Source organism: Panthera uncia (genome assembly GCF_023721935.1).
Source record: "Panthera uncia isolate 11264 chromosome C1 unlocalized genomic scaffold, Puncia_PCG_1.0 HiC_scaffold_4, whole genome shotgun sequence".
Lineage (NCBI taxonomy): Eukaryota > Metazoa > Chordata > Mammalia > Carnivora > Felidae > Panthera > Panthera uncia.
Genome location: NW_026057585.1, coordinates 100,674,179 through 100,693,669, shown reverse-complemented (window position 1 = coordinate 100,693,669; position 19,491 = coordinate 100,674,179). Strand labels below are relative to the sequence as shown.

Genomic DNA, 19,491 nt, shown 5'->3' with positions numbered 1-19,491 from the left:
CATCACCTCCCTGGGTCCTCACAAGCACCCCCACCCCCATCTATGGGAAGGCCACTCGAGGCTTAGAGCTGGCAGCCTGCACGAGCCAGATAGAGGGCAAGCGGGCTGCTGGCTGGGGTCTCCCGGCCAGGACATGGAGCCCGGGCCCTGGGAGGGAAGGGGTGTTCCCTCCAGCCAGCAAGTCATTAGGAGAACCCGAGGGCTGGGGTACACGCAGGTATCGGCACCCGGGCGAGACGGGAGTGCGGGAGGGCCCATGGAAGCCTCTAGCCCCCCACCCCGTGCCCAACAGGAAAGCAGCCCCCCGAGACAAATGACGACCCGGGACCAAGGTCCAGTCAAACAGCAGCTTTATTAGTGACGCTGGATTCTGTACACACCGTGCACGCGAGCATTCCCTCGGGAGTGCCTCCAGCGGGAGGGACGACACTGGAGTGGTATAAATAAAGCTTTGGTGTGTAGGTTTTCAGGAGAGCACAGGTTAACACTGCAAGACGAACACTTCACACAACACCAGCTCTCAATGTGAATTGGGTTTTTGGCCAAGGGGGTAAATTCTAAGTGACCAGACACCGGGGCCACCGCAGACCTGGCGCGGGAAGGGGCGCCTAGGGCTGGGGCTCCGCCTGGCCCTGCCGTTTTGCCTTCATCTGCAGGTACCGCCCTTTGCCTTCCTCAAAGCGCTTCTTCTCGTCCTCGGTCTCGGGCTGTGGACCACACAAAGACACAGGCAGGTTAGAGACGCCACGGCACCCCGAATGCGGGCCATGGCCTGGGCCCTGCCCCGGGGGGCCCCCCCGAACACCCCACCCCGGCTCTGCTGGCGGCCTGGGGCTGCCCGGGGGCCAGGCACCGGCCCGGGGCCCCGCCTTCCTGCCAGGCGGCCGAGAAGACCCTGGGAAGGGGTCCCTGTACGGATGCCAGCGTCACGGGTGCCTCCCCGCCACCCTCCATGGCAGGTGGAATCCCAAGCCCAGTGCCTCTTTGATAATGAACCTTAGCTGGAAATGCACTTGATAAAACATGGGAGGGAAGGCCTAGAGCAGGGCCGAGTGTGAGGAAGGAAGGGGGTCCCCGCTGGGTCCAGTCCCAGGGAGTGCCAGCTGCTCACAGTCCCTGCCCCGAAGGGAAGTGGAGACAAGCACCGTGCCGGCTGGGTGACCTCCGGGTGGCCGCTTCGCTGGGCCGGGAGCAGTAGTGACGGCTGGGTGGGCAAAAGCCCTGGACGGCACAGAAGACCGGAAGAGGCGCCTCGGGTCCTGGTAGCCCCTTCTCTGCATTCCTTTCCTCTGAGCGACCTAAGAGGCCACGCGCCCCTCCTCGGGGGGCAGAGCCCCCTCACTGGCCAGAGGGAACGGGCCGGAGGCTGGGCTTTGCCCGGGGAGTCTCGGTTCGTGCCTGCCCACGTGGCAGGATTGGGAACGGCGCCCCCTTCCGCTCTCAAGAGTGGCCTGGCCGCTAGGCACGGAGACCACCGCAGCAGCTCAGGCGGTCACTTCCCGGGACCCCATCTGTCCCCGTGCACAGTTCTCTCTGGCCCAGCCCCGGCCAGGAATGCAGGTTTAAAGCGCTCTGCGGATGCCTCGGGGACATTTCCTTGCGGTACCCTGAGGGTGTCTGAAAGGCAAAGAAATGGGGCAGGTGCCCTCCATCCACGACTCGAGCCCCAGCAGCTATTTTTAGGCCTAAGTGTTTTACAGGCAAATGGTATATTGGCAAAAGAGAGAACAATCAGCTGGAAGATGGAGTGTCAGGTTAAGCCAAATACTTCCTCCCCCTCAGCCGCCTCTGAAATTGTTCGCTAAATGTCACCAGGTGTAAACTGTCAAAACCTTGTGGCTCGGAGCCAGCGGAACTTTCGGGTATTTAAAGAACTAGGCTCATGCTCCTCGGAGTGGTTCCGGTGCCTGTTTGAAAAGCACACATGGAAAGTGGCTTTTCCAAGACACTTTATTGAGGAAGGCGGTCCTGCGGCTCTGGTTTTATCTCTGGCTGACTTTTTTTAAAGATGAAATTTGAGGCCATGCAATCTGACCTGAAAGAGCCCAGGGAGACAAAATGTTCTCTCCGTTAGAGCAGGCAGTGCTAACGGGGAGCTTCCTGGGGACAGGAGGGCCGGGGGCCCGGTCCCTGTTCCTGAAGGCACCCCACAAACACAAGGCCGCATCCAGCTGAGCCCGGCTTCTGTGCAGCCCAGGCGGGATGTGTCGGTGGGGGGCTTCTCCAACGCCTATGTGTGCGTAGGTCACCCGGGTTCTGATCCGGTGGGTCTAGGGCCCAGGGGCTGAGACGCATTTCTAATAAGCATCCAGGTGATATGTGGCCGCTGGCCTGTGGCCCACTCTGCCCCCCTCCATCCATCCCTGCACCAGATGGGGGACAGCCAAAGAGGCCAAGAATGCAAGGTCAAGGCCACTGGGCTGAAACAGTTGGGGGCCCTTCCCCCCCCCCCCCCCCCCCCCGTGGAACGTGCTTGGCGTGGCTGAGGAATCCTGTGACTCCCATCCATCTGCGGTGGCCAAAGGCCACGGCTTGGGAGGGCGGCACGGCTGGGCCCCTCCCGCGGGGGAGGGACTGCGGTCAGGTTTCCCACCTGCCTTGCAGAGGACCCGCTCATGGGCAGTATGTTTGGGTCCTGGAGCTGGGAAAGGGGACTGGATGAGGGGGAAAGCAGATGGAGAGACGGTGGGCTGGGCCATGTGCCGAGGGCCCTCCCTCCAGCTGGTAGAGTTCCCATCCCTGGGGCAGGGGAAAGAAGGCAAGAGGCTTGGGAAGAAAAGAACTTCTCAAAAGCAAAGGCCACGAGCAAGGCAGCGGGCTGGAGAGGGATGGCCCCGGGCTGTTTGCAGAGCCCAATGGAGCCAGGTCCTGCCTGATGTGAGGGGCCCGTTTCTCTAGCCCACCAGCGTTTCTGGAAACTGGCAGGTGTGGGATTCACGTGAGGAACTTGGTCTCCAAGTGCCCGGGTCACCAGCCAAGGGCTCTCAGGGCTCAGAAGAGTAGGGTGAGGTCCGGGGTGGGGGTGGGGGGCGGGAGGCAAACGGAGCCATCCTCTGGGGGGTCCTAGAAGGTGGGCAGAAATGGCCCACCGAGGTCAAGCCCCTGGGAAGCAGCACCACCCTCTGCAACCATCTCTCTGTCCATCTGTCCGCCAGTCTTTCTATAGCTCCCTCTGGGCCGTCCACACCATGCACTTCGGTTCTTTCCCTCGAGGACACGCATCATTGTTCCATTTGTGTTAATGGCGCTAGCTGCAAATCTGTAGCGGGAGTGGGGTCTCCATAGCCTCTGTGCCCCATCCCCAGCCTTGACATCCCCACCTCTGGAAGGAAGATGTAGCATTCTTGAGGGTTGCTGGCCAAGTGGGTGTGGAAAACTGAATGCTAGCTGCCGGCTCACAATAAACCGTGCGCACAGGGCCGCGGCTTTGAAGATCTTGACGTTACATAAATCTGTTCGACTTTGTTGAATCGGTGACCTCCCAAACAGATCTGGCCAAGGACCCCTCTTCCTCAGGAGCCGCACGACCATCTGGGGTTGGCCGAATGGCCAGGTGCTGCCTACGCTCTCCCACTACCAGCACGTGGCACACGCCTTCAGAGCTGTCCCCATAGCCCCGGAGGATGCCTAGATAGACCCTGGTCAGCGCCACCCGGCCTGTGGAATGGGCTGGCCCGCATCGGGACCCCCGCCACACTGCACACCCTTCCTGGAGTGGCCTCTTCATCCTGCCCCGAAACCCCGCCCAGCCTCCTCTCTGGAGCCAGGGCGAGGGGCCGGCCAGTCTGGTTTGAATCTGGCTTTGCCGCTTGCCCGTCGTAAGGCTCGCAGACTCCTCCACACCGTCTTCTATAAAATGGACCCGTACCCACCCTACCGGGTTGCTGGGGAGACCAAAGTCCTGCTAGCCGTCCCCAACGAGAGACGACAGAGGCCCACCACCCACTTCACGTAGGAGTCCCATTTCCACGAAACCTTTAGGATAATCACGCCCACGCAGAGAACACGGGTTAGTGGTGCCAGGGGCTGGGGGAGGGCTGACGGCTGAGGGGTGCACTGTTTCTTTTGGGGGGATGACGATGTTCTAAACTTGATTGTGGTGATGGCTGTGTGCCTCTGTGAACGCACTAACACCCACCGGACTGTCTACGGTACGTGAAAACCGTACGGTGTGTAATTAGATCTGCAGACGACCAGAGGTGAACACCCTCCTCACAGTTCACAGAAAATCAAGGAGAAGGTCCGGCACGGAGATGCCTCCCACCCCAGTCCTGGCACACAAGTGGGAGCAGCACAGAGGAAACGCTCATTGAATTAAGCCCGGCGCTTTCCCTACAGCGGCCGAGCCAGCACGCATTCATTCATTCATGCATTCATTCCTCCCTCGTGCGCTGCTCTGGGCCGGGTGCACGGACCCTGTCTCGGGAGCCGACGGAGTAGCCGGCAACACGCAGAGGCGAGGCAGATTATCCGGTACGTCGAGAAGTGACAGTGACACGGCCGCACTACAAAGTCAAGCAGCGCGAGGGGGTCTCAAGGGCCAGGTGCTGCCGGGGAGACTCCAGAGTGGGGGGAGCAGCCGAGTGGGTGCCAAGGCACATGGGGGTTGCTGGGAGGGTCCCGATCCACGGAGGTGTGCGGGCCACCTGCCAACGGCAACCGCGGCTGTCCTCCCCATCTGGTCAGGCGAGTGGCGGTGACAGGGCCCGCTCAGCAGAGCGAGCCACCACGCACGGGAAGGGCCCCCTTGGGGAACAACAGGGGCAGAGTCCCCGGATCACCTTGGGCACCTCATCTGTGGAGTGGGAAGCTCCTAGACCCTCCTGTCTGTGTGGTTACAAGGAGCAGGGGCAGCACCCATACCCTCTCCAACCCAAGGCCTCAACACAGTGGCCCCCATGAGCTGCCTGGGGAACCTGCCGCTGGGGCGGGCCCTTCTAACACTGGGCAATGCTGGGGTTATGCTCAAGAGCCTGCTGCTGGGGCCACTGGTCCTGCAGAAACTGTGAGAAGGAAGGCCGGGCCCCCGGGCCAGGTGTCTGTGGGGCAAGGGGCTGTCCAGAGTCCAGTCCACTGGTAAGAATAAGCTGGTGACAAAGGACAAACTGCATACACACTGAAAGACTCAGAGGCGATGATGCCGTCTCAGATTGGCCTCCACCGGCCCAGGTGGTGGGGTGGGCAGGGTATATACATGAGCAAGACTGGCCCCGTGTCGATAGCCACCTAAGGGTTCTTTCTTCTCTTTACTTTTGCATTTATTTTTCTATAATTAAAGGCAAAAAAAGAAAAACCAACTAGACCCATGAGGGCAGCTGCAGGGACCCCTTCTCCCTTCCGTGGGCACAAAGAACTTCAAGTCACACGCAGTCAGTTGAGGGACTGAGTCCCGCGTTGGAGGGGAGCTGCCCCTCCCCCCCCACCCCAGGCTCTATCTCCCTGCGGCCCCCTCGCCCGCCTCCCCACCTGGCACCTTCCTCCAGCCCAGAACCATATCCGCGGTGCCCGAGTTAACCCACGCGTCTGTGACAATATCCCTCCAACTGCCCAGGTGAACCTTGTGCGGTGACCAAGCGTGGAGCCCTCCCACCCCTTCTCCCACGTGGGCTGTGCACAGGGGGCCAACCTGGGGCAGTTCTCAGAAGTTCTCTGGGCAGCGGCTTCTAGGGATCGGCCTGCACTGAGCCCCGGCACGTGCCAGCACCACGCCAGCTCGATACAGTCTGCACGGCAACCCACAAGGAGCACCAAAGTCATTGCGGTTTCTCTTTCACCAACGAGGACCCCAGAGGGGGTGGGTGGCTTGCCCAAATGGCATCTGGTGAGCCGCAGAGCCTCGATTTGAGCCTGGGCACTGCTGCCTCGATTTGAGCCTGGGCCAGGCCATCCCATGCCAATGGGCGCTTATCTGTGGGCTCCCCGGCAGGCAATGGGGAATATTGTGACCCTCCGATGTTGCCCAGAATGAACCTGGAGGCCCCCAGGGTGAAGGCCCCTTCTTGAGCCGGTGCCAGCCTGCCAGCCTGCCAGGGGCCCAGGGTCAGGGGTGTGCTCCTGGCCCAGCCCCTCACTCCAGCCTCGGAGCTAGGCGCCTCCCCAAGAAGCTTCTCGAGCTCTTGTGGGAGATGGCGGAGGTGCGGTGCACTTTCCCTTGTCCGGCTCAGGTTCCAACACCCAGTCGCTCCCGTGAGGGTGAGTCCAACCCACGGGGCTGACGGGGCCCGGGTTTACCGAGGCACCACAAGCAGCCAGGGCATCTTCCAGATTTCCACAGACATGAGCAGTGTGCTGCCCTTCTGTCACATTCAGGGGAAGCCGGAGTTGGGGCTGTCGTCCCATGTTTCACCCCATGCTTCCCCTGCACTCACGAGGAATCCTCTCTCTAGTTCATCAACTTCAGGAATGTCTGTACAGACACATCAGAGTCACGAGCCAGGGGAGCATCATGTTGGGTCCTCCAGTCCTAAGGGGGCGCTCACCCCTGGGGCCGTGCACGTGCAGGGTGGCACCCTGCTGGCCTCCCCTCACCCCCCTGGGCCCGACGTGCAGCTGTGATGATCCAGTCTAGCAAGGCTTTCTAGAGCTCCGGCTCCGGTCAGGCCTGAAGCCCGCCCTCCACCAGACTGCCCCCAACCACCGCAGCTACTTACCCCTCAGCAGCCAAGAGGCCATCGGGGGTTCCAGAATGTGTGTGCCAGAAGCTCTGGATGCTTCTCTCACTAGTTCAGTCAATGCGTGCCCTGAGGAGGGGCAGAGGCCGAAGCGCAGATGATTCCCGTCCACGCTGCTGGCACAAAACACGGTAAATTCTAGCGTCCACTCGGTGGAGGGAGAGGCCAGTGCATAGCACCAACGTTCAATATTCCGCAGCGAAGTCATCAGCCGGGATCTGCCCTCAGACAGAACGAACGCTGACTCGTGATGGATGTGCGGGCAGCCGGCCAGCTCAGCGAGGCCTCAGAGGAAGGGGCCAGCTGAGGGCTCATCTCTCTTCTGGTCTCGGGATGACGGCATGTGCTGAATGTTCTGGGCTCTGTAGAGCCCCACCAGGCCTAGGGGCAGCGTCTGGCTGACATCAGGCATCGAGCACCCCCCACCCCCGCCCCGTGAGCGCTGCGCCCTGTCCCCCGGCTGCCCAGGAAAGTGTCCAGCCAGGGCAGGGATTTATAAAGACGGTCAAGTCCCCTCACGGCCATCCGAGGGGGAGAGGGAAGCAAACAGAGGTGGGCAGGGCAGTGCTCGGCATTCTGTGGCGGCACCGTCCCGGCCCCGGGGCCAGAGGACGTTCGGCCGCCCCAGGCCGTGAGTTCCAACAAACAGCCCTCCCAGCCAAGTGACTAAGAGGGGCCACCGCTTCCCTGCCGGGTGTGAAGCTGACAGAACGAGACAGATGGCTGCCTGCGCGGCCCCCGCCCACGGCCCGGCTGCCGCCTCCCTGCATCCCGTCTCCCTCCATCCGGCAGAGTAAATAAATACATAAGTTGTTGGCTGTTGCTGTTTTTAATGGAGGGCTGGGGGCGGCGGGGAGAAGGAAAAAGCTCCTCTGCGGGAAACCACATTTGCCTTCAAGGGCCTGGAGCTGCCGGCGGGGAGAAGGGCGCAGGACCACAGGCCAGCAGCGCCACAGCCCGAGCACACGCCCGCGCCTTGGAGGGGGGAGGCTCAGACCCGGTGCATCATCTCCCATGGGTGCGAGGAGGTGCCCGCCTAGTGGAGGGGACGGTGGAGGGGTCGTGAGGAAGCCAGGCTCTGGGCTGCAGGGATGGCCCCCAGCTTCCCAGGGCAAGGTTCTCACACCTGTCAACCAGCGACCTGAGGAGGTGAGACGGCCGGGTGTTCTCTGTACACGTGCCTGGGAGGTACTCGTGTCACAGACAGCCTCAGAGACAGAATGTGCCAACTCCCAGCACTGCCCGGGGGTCACCTAAGGCATCAGGCCCTTTGGAACTTCACACCCAGCCAGAGACACGGGGGTCATTAGTGCCCCTGCCCCTCTGCTCAGGGAGCCCCAACGGCCCCCGCCCGCTGGCTGCAGGGGCCGCAGATCTGCGTCCTCTCCCTCCTGCCAGCCGCTGTCTTCTGGGCTCCTTTCCACCGGAGGAAAGCCTGTGGCTCTTGGAGCCTAACAGCGCAGACCAAATGTTTTCCAGTTTGCAATTTTCTGTGCCGCGAGCACACACATTTGGAACTTGGCACGGAGGGCGAGTGACTAACTTCCACTCGCGGTAAAATCAATAGCTTGTCCTTTTTGTAATTAACGAATGTCTGGTGCGAAGAGGGTTTCCAGTGGTGACAGAACAGCTTCCTGCGAGCCTGAGGGACACAGACGTTCTTAATTAGGAAGCCGTGCACGCTCCCTCTCCCGTCTTCATAATGGGAGACAGGAGGGGTCTGGGGACAATTGTGCAGGCAGTCAGGATGTCTTCTGATGACTGGGGCCACTCAGCATGGCCTCGTGGGGGGCCCCGTGTGTGGCCAGACAGGGGTGAACTTGGCATCCGGGGCCCCTAGCCTGGCAAGCAGCTGTGTCCCCAGAGCGCGGCTGCACCCACAGATGCGACCTCAGCAGGCCGGGCGGGCAGCAGAGTCCCTCACCGCCCTGCCTGATGGCCCACGTGAGGGGCTCCCCGAGGCCGCCTCCAGTGATGGCTCCAACGGTGACATTGCCCGTGTCAGGGCCCCTCACCCAGCAGCACGGCTCAGCCTCAGGAACGACGGCTGTGCTGTGCAGAGTGGCCGTGGACTCCCCTCCGAGAGGGCCTGGGAGCTGGGGACATCGGGAAAGGCAGTGAAGGGTGACGGCTCTGGTACAGGAGGCAAAGCAGGACTCAATCATATCGGGCGCCTTCTCCTCAGCTTCACCCACGACACGGGCGGTGGTGGGGGTGGGGGGGTGGGGGGCATGGCGGTGGTCACAGCACTCACTCCTGAGCCAGCTGTGTTGACACGGCTGTCCCCACTGGACAGCCACGATAAAGATCGTAACTGCCATTCGCTGAGGCCGGGCCTGGCCCAGGAGGCATTTGCCGAATGAATGAATGAATGAATGATCGAACAAATGGAAGAGCGAAACAAAAGAGCCTTGATTCCAAACTGGTGTGGTGTTTGTGCTAAAGATTCAAACCAGCGGCTTTGCTCCAATGACACGCAGTCAGACGCCTTCCGTTCCCAACCAACTCAAGAGCTCAGACCCTTGAGGGGCTCAACAGGAGCCCCCGGTGGTGACAAAGGCATGACGGGGAGCATCCAGCGCACCTGGGCGTGGATAAAGTCCCCGAAGAAGCACCTCCCTCCGGCTGGCGGTTCCGACTCACTGTAGCCCGAGGCCGCGCGTGCATGCAGGGAGGCCCCTCTGCATCCTTCCTACCACTGGGGGCTCCAGAGCCTGCTTCTCACCTGGACCTTTGAGTACAGGGTTCAGGAGTGTCCCTGGATTCACCGGGTCTTTGCCACCTTGCGGAGAAAGCACGGTGCCAGTAAGAAGCAGTGTTTCTTACATGATCAGGGGCAGGCGGGTCTGTGTTCCCCCAAGAGACGGACCGGCCATGAGCTTGTCCTGCTGAAATCCCCTTCCTCGGTCCTCCAGCCCTGGCCCCCGTCCGGTCCCAACCACCTTCACAGGCCTCTCCCCTCACTTACGTTCCAAGGTGGCCGCAGTGGAACCTGGGGCACCCTGACCAGCGGGGGTCCCCTCCCTTTCCCCAGGAGACTGCACCTCGGCCAGTGTCGCCCACAGGCCTCCCCTCCTCCAGCCGCCTTCCTGGTGCCACCGGAGTCAGGCCTCACTGTGCCCTCCGAGAGCCTGCTTCTGGGTTCTCACACTCGAGAGAAATTAAAACAGCCAGGGGTCACCCGGATTTGAAAACATCACAACAAAGCAACGAGACCAATGTTTCCAGAGTAGAACCTACGAGCGTTTTAACAAGAAAAGGTGTATCATTGGTGCCGTGGGCCCTTCCTTTCGGGTAGCTGGCTGTTGAATGTTAATGGGAGGGTGGTCTCCAAAACACTTGCTGTTCTGGCAAAGGGCCCAAGGCGGACCGGCAGGGACACACGGTGGGGCTTCAGGGGACATCTGCCGGCAGCACAGGTAAAGGCGGTTGGAGGAAGAGCAGAGGGGAAGGCCGCGCTGGTGGGGACTGCCCCCTCTCACCCACACCGCCGGTTCTCACAGGCCACTAGAAATTTCCCAGCACCAACCACTGAGGTGACAGGAACGGCTTGGGGATGGGGGCATTTTCCCACCACGAGACAGAGTCCCTGTGAAGCGTCCAGAACCAAGTGAGAGGAGGGATCAAGAAGCTTCATGAAGTCCAGTCCCTGACTCACCCCTGCGCAGGGAGGGGCAGGGAGAGGCAGCAGGGAGCACAGGTTCCCTCGATAATGTGGCTTCTCACACCCTTCCAGAACAGCACCAATCCTGCCGCACTACAGTACATCTGAGTTTCTTCAATTAGGGAGCGAGTGAACATCATTCCAGGACATTGAGTGTCCAGGACGCTGAGGGGCCCCCCAAGCTGTGCCACTGGGGACCCCGCCCATGACAGTCCCTGGGTAAAGACCCACTTTCCTACAACCTGGGGAAGTGATGTGTGTTCCCTTGCTGCGTTGGGCTGTGCAGAGCAGGCCTGGCCGCGGTCAGGAGTGGCAGCCTCCTTAGCCTCCTTAGCTGTTGATGCTTCGTCTCAAGGAATGGGGCCATCGGGAGGACCCCAGCCCCCTGCCTGCATGCCACGTGCCTGGGGTCCGGCTGGGACGGATGTCCCAGTTAGGTCATCTCTGGGACAATTCAGAGAGGTCCTGCAGAGTAATTGCTCAGCCCGTGATGGCTCCAGTGGGGAAACGGAGGCTCGGGGGCGGGAAGGGAGCAGTCGTGGCTGGGGCTCAAGGTCCTACACTAGGTCCCTTGGACCAGATCAGCCATGTGACTTCGGTCAAGTTACCTCCCACCTCTGTCACGGTCACCTGTCTGCAGGATGGCAACAACCGAGCCTGACCCCCAGTGTGGGGATCCGCCAGCCCAGAAGTGAGTCGGCACTCCGTGAGCGCTCCAGCTGTCACCTTCCCAGGTGACAGGGACTGGCCCTGCCTGGACACTGGCCTAGGGGGGCACCCCCGGCCCCTAGAGTGGGTGCTCAGTAGGTGCAGAAATGGCTCCCGCCTGAGCACACGTTCTCCCCGTTCCCCGGCTGGGGCGAGCCTCGCTCGGAAAGCAGACAGGCAGACTGTGCCTCACTGCCTCCTGTTTCAACCCAGAAAATACTTTCTTGTCACTTCAGTGGCTGACGACGGAGGCCTCTGCGTCTAGGCCCCGGCACGCTGAGTGACAGCCTGGTGAGCTGGGAGGCGAGAATCCACCAGCACCAGCCAAGGCCGTCTGCGGTGGGCCAGGCTCACTCGGTGGCTTGGGTTTTCTGGGAGCAGAGCAAACCGGCTTCATACCCTCCGCCCCATGTGACATGGCTCTGTAGTCGGGCCTCAGTTCGCTGGGGAAAAGGTTCCTTTTCCAGGGGCCCCTGGGTGGCTCATTCGGTTAAGCGTCCGACTTCGGCTCAGGTCATGATCTCGCGGTCCGTGAGTTCAAGCTCTGTGTCGGGCTCTGTGCTGACAGCTCAGAGCCCGGAGCCTCCTGTGGAGTCTGTGTCTCCCCCTCTCTCTGCCCCTCCCCTGCTCATTCTCTGTCTCTCTCTCCCCCTCCTTCAAAAATCAATAAACATTAAAAATAATTTTTTTTAAAGAGCAAAGAGTCCTTTCCAAATGATCCACGAAGCAGCTGTATTTGAGGGTTCTCTCAAAATGTGCACTGCCTATGTGCCGGGCTGGGTTCCCCCTTGTCCTGCCACCCTGCCCCGTGTCGACACACCCCGGTCACCGCAGGCCAGCACACAGCACCCCGGCACCCCGCCCTCCACATTCTCCAGCCACACCTCCTGTCTCCCCGGGGCCCTTGGGGGCAGCAGCATCCCCATCTGAACCAGAGAATGGGAGGCAGGCAGGGGCCCCAGAACAGTGCTTCCTCCCTTCAACACAGAAATAATTTGGTTCTCCAGTTTCTAAAACGAAACTGAGACGAAGGAGGGTGCTGGGACCAACCTGGTGTCAGGTCCCCAGGAAGCCACCCTAGCGGTTGCCACCGTGTCTCTCTGCACAGGCCACCTTTCCAGCCCTGCTCAGGGCCATCTGGGGCGTGCCCTCCACCCCTGACGTCAGGGTGCATGGCCACAGACAGGCCTTCAGAGGCAGGCAGGGCAGCAGTGGGGCCTGGGCCTGGCGTCCAGCCCGGCAGCCCAGCTCCATACTCCACATCTGCCTCTTTAATGATTAGCCTGGAAAGTGCCGGCAGCTGCTGAGCACAGCCGCCCCAGAATAAAATATTCATCAAGAAAAACTCCAAACAGCAGCGCTGCCTTCCATGTCAGCCGGTCCCTGGGGATGGAAGCTAAAAATAGCTGACAAGGTGGGGGGGCAGAGAGGGGAGGAGGCCGAGCGCCCACCACGGGCACAGGCACGTAGGCTGTGCGGAGCACACGCGTGTTCTGGGAGACAGACGGCGCTGTGTCGGCGGGCCTCGAGTGCGCGCCACGCAGGACAGGCCGGGGCTCCCTCCCTGCCACGGGGTGGGCCCCAGGATGCCTCAGTGAAGAATCAAAGACCATCTTTAATTCTGGAGAGATAACAGCCTGGATCAACGTGAGGCCGGCCGGCAGGAAGACACGGCCATCGCTAGCTGCTGGCCCTCAGGCTTAGGGGATTCGGTCACGTGCCCTTTGTCCAAACAAGTGTCTTTCCCCACCGTCCCGCTGCAACCCTGCCGGGCACCAGCACCTCCTCCTCTGGGCTGGCCCCCCACCGATGATGGACATCCCTGTCCCCCGTCACAGGTTTCTAGAAAGGGCACAGGCAGCTTTCTGTGCACACAGGCTGGCCCAGACCCGGGACTGTTTCCTATGTCCACGGAGGTCTTGGGTACCCACCCAGGGGGCTCCTTGACGGCAGGCCACTCTCCATGGGAGACTGGACCTCCAGGGAACCGAGGCCCTCCTCCCGGCTGCAGCCCTGGTCTCCCCAGCGGGCTGAGTTCTGGGTGCCTGCGGCGTGGGGGCAGCAGGGGCGGCCTCGGCACCTCCCATCAAGCCCACAGCAGCTGCCGGGCTCTGGAGCGGGCGAGCCTTACAGCTCGGCTCTAGCTGGCACTTCGGACTGTGCCAGAAAACCCTGTCAATTTGCATTTGCTCAGAATGAGCCTTTGCAAGATGAAGATGGGCCGACTCCTTGCCTGTCCTTACTCTCCTACTCACTTGGGGAGCCCCACGGGCCCCTGGCCACCCCTTCAGCTGACAGTGGAGGAAAGGGCCCCAGTGGTCCTGGGGCTGGGCCTGGCTGGGACCAGCTGGGTGGCCTTAGATGTGTTCCCGCCCCTTCTCTCCCGTGACAGGCAGCTGGCCACTGCCCCCAGCCCTCCGGGTCCCTGGTTCCTTTTATCCAGATAGTCTCTGGGAAATGGCTCCCCTCCCCCAACCCCAGGCCCCCGTCCACAAGGCCACCGTGGAAGGAACCTACCTAGGGAACAACAGTGAATGCTGACTGCCCCCCTCCTGCTTCTTCCCTCATGACCCCCGCCAGGAGGGCTCCAGAGGGTTCCAGGAAAGGACAGCAAACAGCAGCTGACAAGCGTGGAGCTCCTTGTATAAACTAGTGCACAGGACCCTCACCCACCCTCTGTGGCGCGTGCTGGGGCCGTCACCATTGTACAGGGGAAGAAACGGAGGCGCACAGGAAGTAGGAGTGCGCCGGGGTCCCTGCCCCGAACCCTGGCAGCAGGATGCCCACACCCGCGCGCGTGCCCTGACGGTGCGCGCGCGTCCGCAGCAGTGAGGGGAGGGAGCCCCTGTGGTGTTTAGGGACCGGCACTCGCCAAGTGTCCAGCGGGGCACTGACCGGCGGGGTGGAGGAATGTGGCTGGAGAAGCCAGCAAGCCCACGAGCCCCCACAGGCACCTTCCTGAGCCCCAGTCTGTGCTGGGCGTCCTGGAGTCACACATCGGGGCCGAGGGTGGGGCCGGATACCGAACGAATGCGTGTGCACCAGAGGATCCGAGGTGGTGCTGTGCGCCCGGAGGCGGTGTGGGGAGGGGAGAGGGTCACCGGGCCGTGGGGCGGGGGTGGGGGGGGGGGGGGGGGGGGGGGGGGGGGGTCAGGCTTTATCTAGGGTGCGGAGGGAAGGCCACCTAAGCAGGAACTATCTGAGAAACCGTGGAAGGAGCTGGCTCTGCACCGGTCTGAGGGAAGGCATCCAGGCAGGGCAAGAGCAGGTACGAAGGCCCCGAGGCAGGAACGAGTCTGGGGGCTGAGGACAGAGCCTCACTGGACCCCGTGCTGAGGGTGCCAAGGAGCTGCCGAGCAGATTAGGCAGGAAGGGGGGAAAATCTGATTTTGTTTCAACAAATCCACTTGGCTCTAGGGTGTCAGACCGAGGGCGGCAAGAATGGAGGAGGCGGTGAGCCAAGGGCTGAGCAGGGATCCAGCCAGGGATGGGGCCCAGAGACAGCGGGTGTGGGGGGCCGAGCAGGACAGTGGACAGGGGGCCAGGCGGGTTCCCAGACTCACTGAGAAAGGGACCACAACACATGAGGACGAGTGGGGTTTTGGGGGGAAAGTTAATGAGTTCAATTCAGGATAAATCACGTTTGAGGCGTGTGTGGAGACCCCAGAGAGACGCGGAGCTGGCAAAGTCAGCCGGGGAGCGAGCGGTGACCACAGCGATGCCTGCAGCACAGGGCCTGGACCCCGCCGCCCAAGGATGGGGACGGGCACAGGGACCCGTCAGGGCCTGGTGTTTAGGGGCCACGGATGGATGGTCTGGACACGGCAGTCCTGTGTCAAGGGAGCACAGCGTTCACCGAGGCCTGGTGCGTGTGTCGGGTCGGGGAGACACAACGTGGTGTCCCTGGATCTGGCCACCCTGCGGAGCCCGGAGGCCAGAGAGAAGAGACGTCAAGTATTCGCACGCGTGTGGCGGAATTCGGCATTTAGGATAAGGCACCGTGAGACATGGAAAAGGTGGGACACGGGTCTAGACCAGCAGCGGGCAAGGCCTGCGTTTGGGGCCACGAGGAGCAGGCAAGGTTCTGAGGAGATGTGGCCCAAGACCCAGAGACACGGGGCTGCAAAGGTCAAGGCCAGAAGTGGCCAGGAGTGGGGATCACACACGTGGGCCGAGGGCCGGGTGGGGTGGAAGCCATCCTGCCAGCCTGGAGGGGGAGCCCGCAGAGCGGAAGGCGCGTCCCAGCCGGCCGGGCGGAGCGGGAAGCGTCCAGCTGACGAGGCCCACTGGAAATGGGGGGCTGGGGCCCGTCTGCCTGAGGGGGGGGGCTCCTGCCCCAGCTCTTGCCTTCCTTCCTTTCAGCCTGGTTAAACCCCCTTACCCCTCAAGGCCAGGTTCACAGCCCTCCCCTTCGCAGCCGTCTCTGCTCTGTCATCGGAGACATCTCTTGACCCCACCTGACTCACTGGAGGCGCAAAGGCAAAGGGCCCTGTAGGCAGCCGAGGCTCCTGACGACACAGCCACGCCAGGGGCCTCACTGCCACGGCGGCTTTGGTGAGCCCCCCCCCCACCTCCAAGCCTGAGTGCCACCCCCACGGGGCCTTGGGCGGGCCTCAGGCAGGCCACCAGCCAGGTGGTGAGGAAGCATGCGGGAGCCTGACTCCCAGCGCACGTGAGGAAGTGAGGTCTTAGCTGCAGCGTGTCCATCACAGAGTTTTCTGGTACCTGCTCTTCTGGAGGAGCCACGGGAGGGGCGACTGTGGGGGCCGCCAAAGTGCCAGGCGCTCGGAGACCCCACCCCGCCCCCTCACCCTCACCCCACGGAGGGCAGGAAGCCCCGACTGCGACCCCAGGAGAAACCAGGAGCAGCCTGAGCAGAGGCTCCCCGCCCAGAATGACAGCAAGTCGTGTGCTGGACCCAAACCCAGGCGCCGCGGGACTGAACGTACGACCGTCCACAGGTGCCTCAGCCTTGCTGGCCCGGGGTGGGGGGAGGGGGGGACGGTCCTCAGCTGGTGACGGGGCGCAGAGGGCGTGCTAGCAGGTGCTCGGACACGCTCCAGGCAGGGCACTCACTGTGACTGGCATGGCTAAGGAATTCGTGAGGCTTACTGCAAGACCGTCACTGTCCTCCACGGAACTCTGGGAGCATCGTCCGCCCGTCCGTTCGTCTGTTCGATACACAATTACCGAGTATCTCCCAGCCAAGCATCCTCACCACACACCCACACCTTCCCCATTCGCCACCTTGAACCTCTGCTGCTTCTGGCTCCCTGACTCTCAAGCAGCTCCGTGGTCAGCACTGGTCAAGGTGCTGGGATTCCAGCTCCGGACCCTTCGGTGCTGTGGTGGCAGCCCACGTGTGGGGTTGCGTGACAACAGCCCAGCCCAGACACCTGCCATCTCTCTCTGCATGCCCGGGGCAGAGCCTGGCCAGGCGGCCGAGGCAGGGAAAAGGTCATGAGGCCCCGATGCCCAGCCCCGTGGCGTAGGGGTCTGGCCCGGTCCCCGTCGAGCAGGACGCACAGGCTACGGCTCCTTGAGAACCCGTCCCTCGGGAGGGTCCTCGGCCCCATTTTAGCTTGTGTGCACAGCACTAGGAGCTCTGGGGCGCCGTCCTCACCCCCAAGAGAGGACCCCCAGCGCAAAGAGCTGGTGAGGAGGCCGCCCCTGCCCCGTCTGCATGGACAGGGGAAGCCCCTCACATTTGAGGGGCGGCGCAGCCAAGGACGCCTGGCCAGGGGGCAGCCAGGCCAGGGCCCTGCTCCCCAGAAGGGGCTCCCTTGACTCAGTCTCTCCCAGGCACCCAGCAGGGCAGGCGGTCACTCACCACGAGCTGGGGCACGGGCAGCGACTTGCCCTCCTGGCTCAGGGACACGTAGGTGAAGAAGGCGCTGGCTGCCCGGTAGCGCTTCTGCGAGTTGTCCACCACGGGGTCGGCGTCCACCAACACCTCGATTTCCATGGACTTGTTGCTCGTGAAGGTCATGCGCCCGGAGATGGTGATGACGCACCCTGCAGAGCACACAGCGCGTCAGCGGAGGGCACAGGCGGGGCGGCCGGGCCGGGTGGGGAGGGCACAGGCATCGGGGTTACCGGGGGTGTTAGAAGACGCCTGGTTACGCGACATCACTCTAATGCTACGAGGACGTACAGATGACGAGACATCACAGCGCCTCATTAGTAGCGGCCCCTGAGCGGTCACCTTTCTCGGGAGCAGGTGTTCACTTTTGGCATCTAGGTGAGCAGTGAGCTGAGGGGTCACTGGCCCCCTGCCCAAGCGTGGGTCTGTGCCCCCGGGGAGGGGCAGCGTCTGCTGGAAGGATGCCGGGGACAGGCCTGCCCGAGGGCAAGGCCCCAACCTGCTTTCAGGTGGCTGCACGGTGAGCTGGCTCCGTCCCTCTGGCAGGAGCGTCGAGGCCGAGTCAACCCACACTGTCTACACTGTGCCCTTACTAGTGCCACGCGGCTGCCCCACCGTGTTGGGCCAAGCGCCACCGAAGAACCTCCTTCTACCTCCCCTGGTCCCTTCCATGCTCCCCAGCCATTGTTCCTGATGCTGGTCTAGTGGCAGCCTCGAGTGCTTGGTAGGGCCAGCCGTCACGGTGACCGTGGTCCTACATCCCCCAGAGCCACTGTGCGCACTTCGGGCCCTGCCCTCCTACCCTTCTGTCCAGCAAAACTACATCTGCCCTGCCAGGCTCTCCGTCTCTCCGTGAGGCTTACTCACGGGACCAGAGCTCTCCCCCGAGCCGCAGCCACTGCCTTCCCACAACACACCCATGGCTCTGTCCCTGGTCAGAGTCCCCAGGTGCTCACCACCTGCCCGTACCAGCGTGGTTTCGCCTGTTGATTATGATAAAGTCCAAAGCCATACGTTCCCATGACACCATGCCAGGTGTCCCTCTCTCTCGACTTCAGCCCAACCTCCCTGAGCTCCCCATGCCCCTTGGGTCACGAATATCCACCCTGGCAGCTGCTTCCTAACCTACAGTGGCTCTCCTGTTCGTGGGCCCTCACCTACCATCTAGCCTTGGCCCTGTATCTCCTGGAGCCCAGTCTTTTTCCTATAAACAGACTTGACTTGCCTCACAGGGTAACTACGGGGAAGCACGAGACGGGCCACATGCTGACCTTGGGCCCAGTCGTTATTATCGCCGGTGGTGGTGCTCTGGACCATGAGACGGCGCTAACCCTCGGGGACATCCAGGCGAAGGGAATATGCATGGCTTCCCCTCCACCAACATGTAGCCACAAGGGCTCCCCGACCCCCACGCCCCAGCACGGCCTCATTCCGGGCTGGGTTCAAGGAAATCCCTGCCCAGGTCTGGCATGTAATGCTGAGTCCTGCTCCCTGGAAGTGCTGGCTGTGGGGACCTTTGAACAACCCCGGGGGAGCCCCGACATCCTAGCTCCAAGGAGACAGGCCCCACAAGACATGTTTAAAGACCCAGGAAGACGGACAAGTCAAGACAGCGTGGTGACTGTTAGAGGTGAGTGTGTGGGCAGACCAGAAGCAGGAGCAGTTATTCCATGTTATAAAGTACCAGAATGTTCCATGCCACATTCAGTTTCATACTTACAGGGAGTGCTTCATGCCGTGTACAGCCATTTCCGGGAGGGAAGGAAGGCCACATGGTCAGTGACAAGTGGCACTATGTGAGCTACAAGGGTAGAGTCGTGAACAGAGCACTCAGCATACACCTGTGCTGGGCTGAGACCAGGGAGCAGCACGTCAGGGTCAAGCGTCCGCGGGCAAGTCCTCCTGCCCTGGACGGAGCTGCCTATGTGACCAACAGGGACAGGCCACCCATAGGCTCGCCAGGCCCTGCCTGAGTTATGGGAGCCTCAGCACCCAGTGCACATGCAGGGCAGGTCAGGGGAGTATAGATGCCTCTCCTGGGGTCCCTTCTATCATATGTCCCCTCCACCCTCTGAGAATCTGTGCTTGCCATGTGTTCTCCAGAGAGAAACAGAACAGACTGATTTTGCTTAAGATTTCAGGGGTTCAGGAGACCCCTGAAGTGTCCTATCGTCCCCAAGTTGAAGGCCATGGGTTTTTTTTTTTTTAAGTTTATTTACTTCTTTTGAGAGAGAGAACATGTGCACACATGTGCATGTGAGCAGGGGGAGGGGCAGAGGGAGAGGAAGAGAGAGGATCCCAAGCAGACTCCGAGCTGTCAGCACAGAGCCTGACTTGGGCCTCGATCCCACGGACCGTGAGATCACGACCTGAGCCGAAATCAAGAGTCCTATGCTTAACTGACTGAGCCACCTGGGCACTCCAGAAGGCCTCTTTTTTTTTTTTTTTTAATTTATTTTTTATGAAAAAAAATTTTTTTTTACATGTTTATTTATTTTTGAGAGAGACAGAGACAGAGCTCAAGCCTGGGAGGGGCAGAGAGAGAAGAAGACACAGAATCGGAAGCAGGCTCCAGGCTCTGAGCT

The 19,491-nt window shown here is 61.7% G+C and overlaps 1 protein-coding gene across 2 annotated transcripts in view; it reads right to left on the bottom strand.

Moving 5' to 3' along the window:
* Positions 1-333: 333 nt before the first annotated feature.
* ACOT7 (acyl-CoA thioesterase 7) overlaps positions 334-19,491 on the bottom strand; it is a 102,305-nt gene continuing 83,147 nt past the window's right edge. For both annotated transcript variants that reach the window (XM_049618195.1, XM_049618194.1), the window contains 2 exons: positions 16,874-17,058; positions 334-707 (listed from right to left, as the gene is read on the bottom strand). In XM_049618195.1, coding sequence (XP_049474152.1) covers positions 609-707; positions 16,874-17,058 — 284 coding nt within the window. In that variant the 3' untranslated portion in view covers positions 334-608. The remainder of the gene's footprint in view (positions 708-16,873; positions 17,059-19,491) is intronic.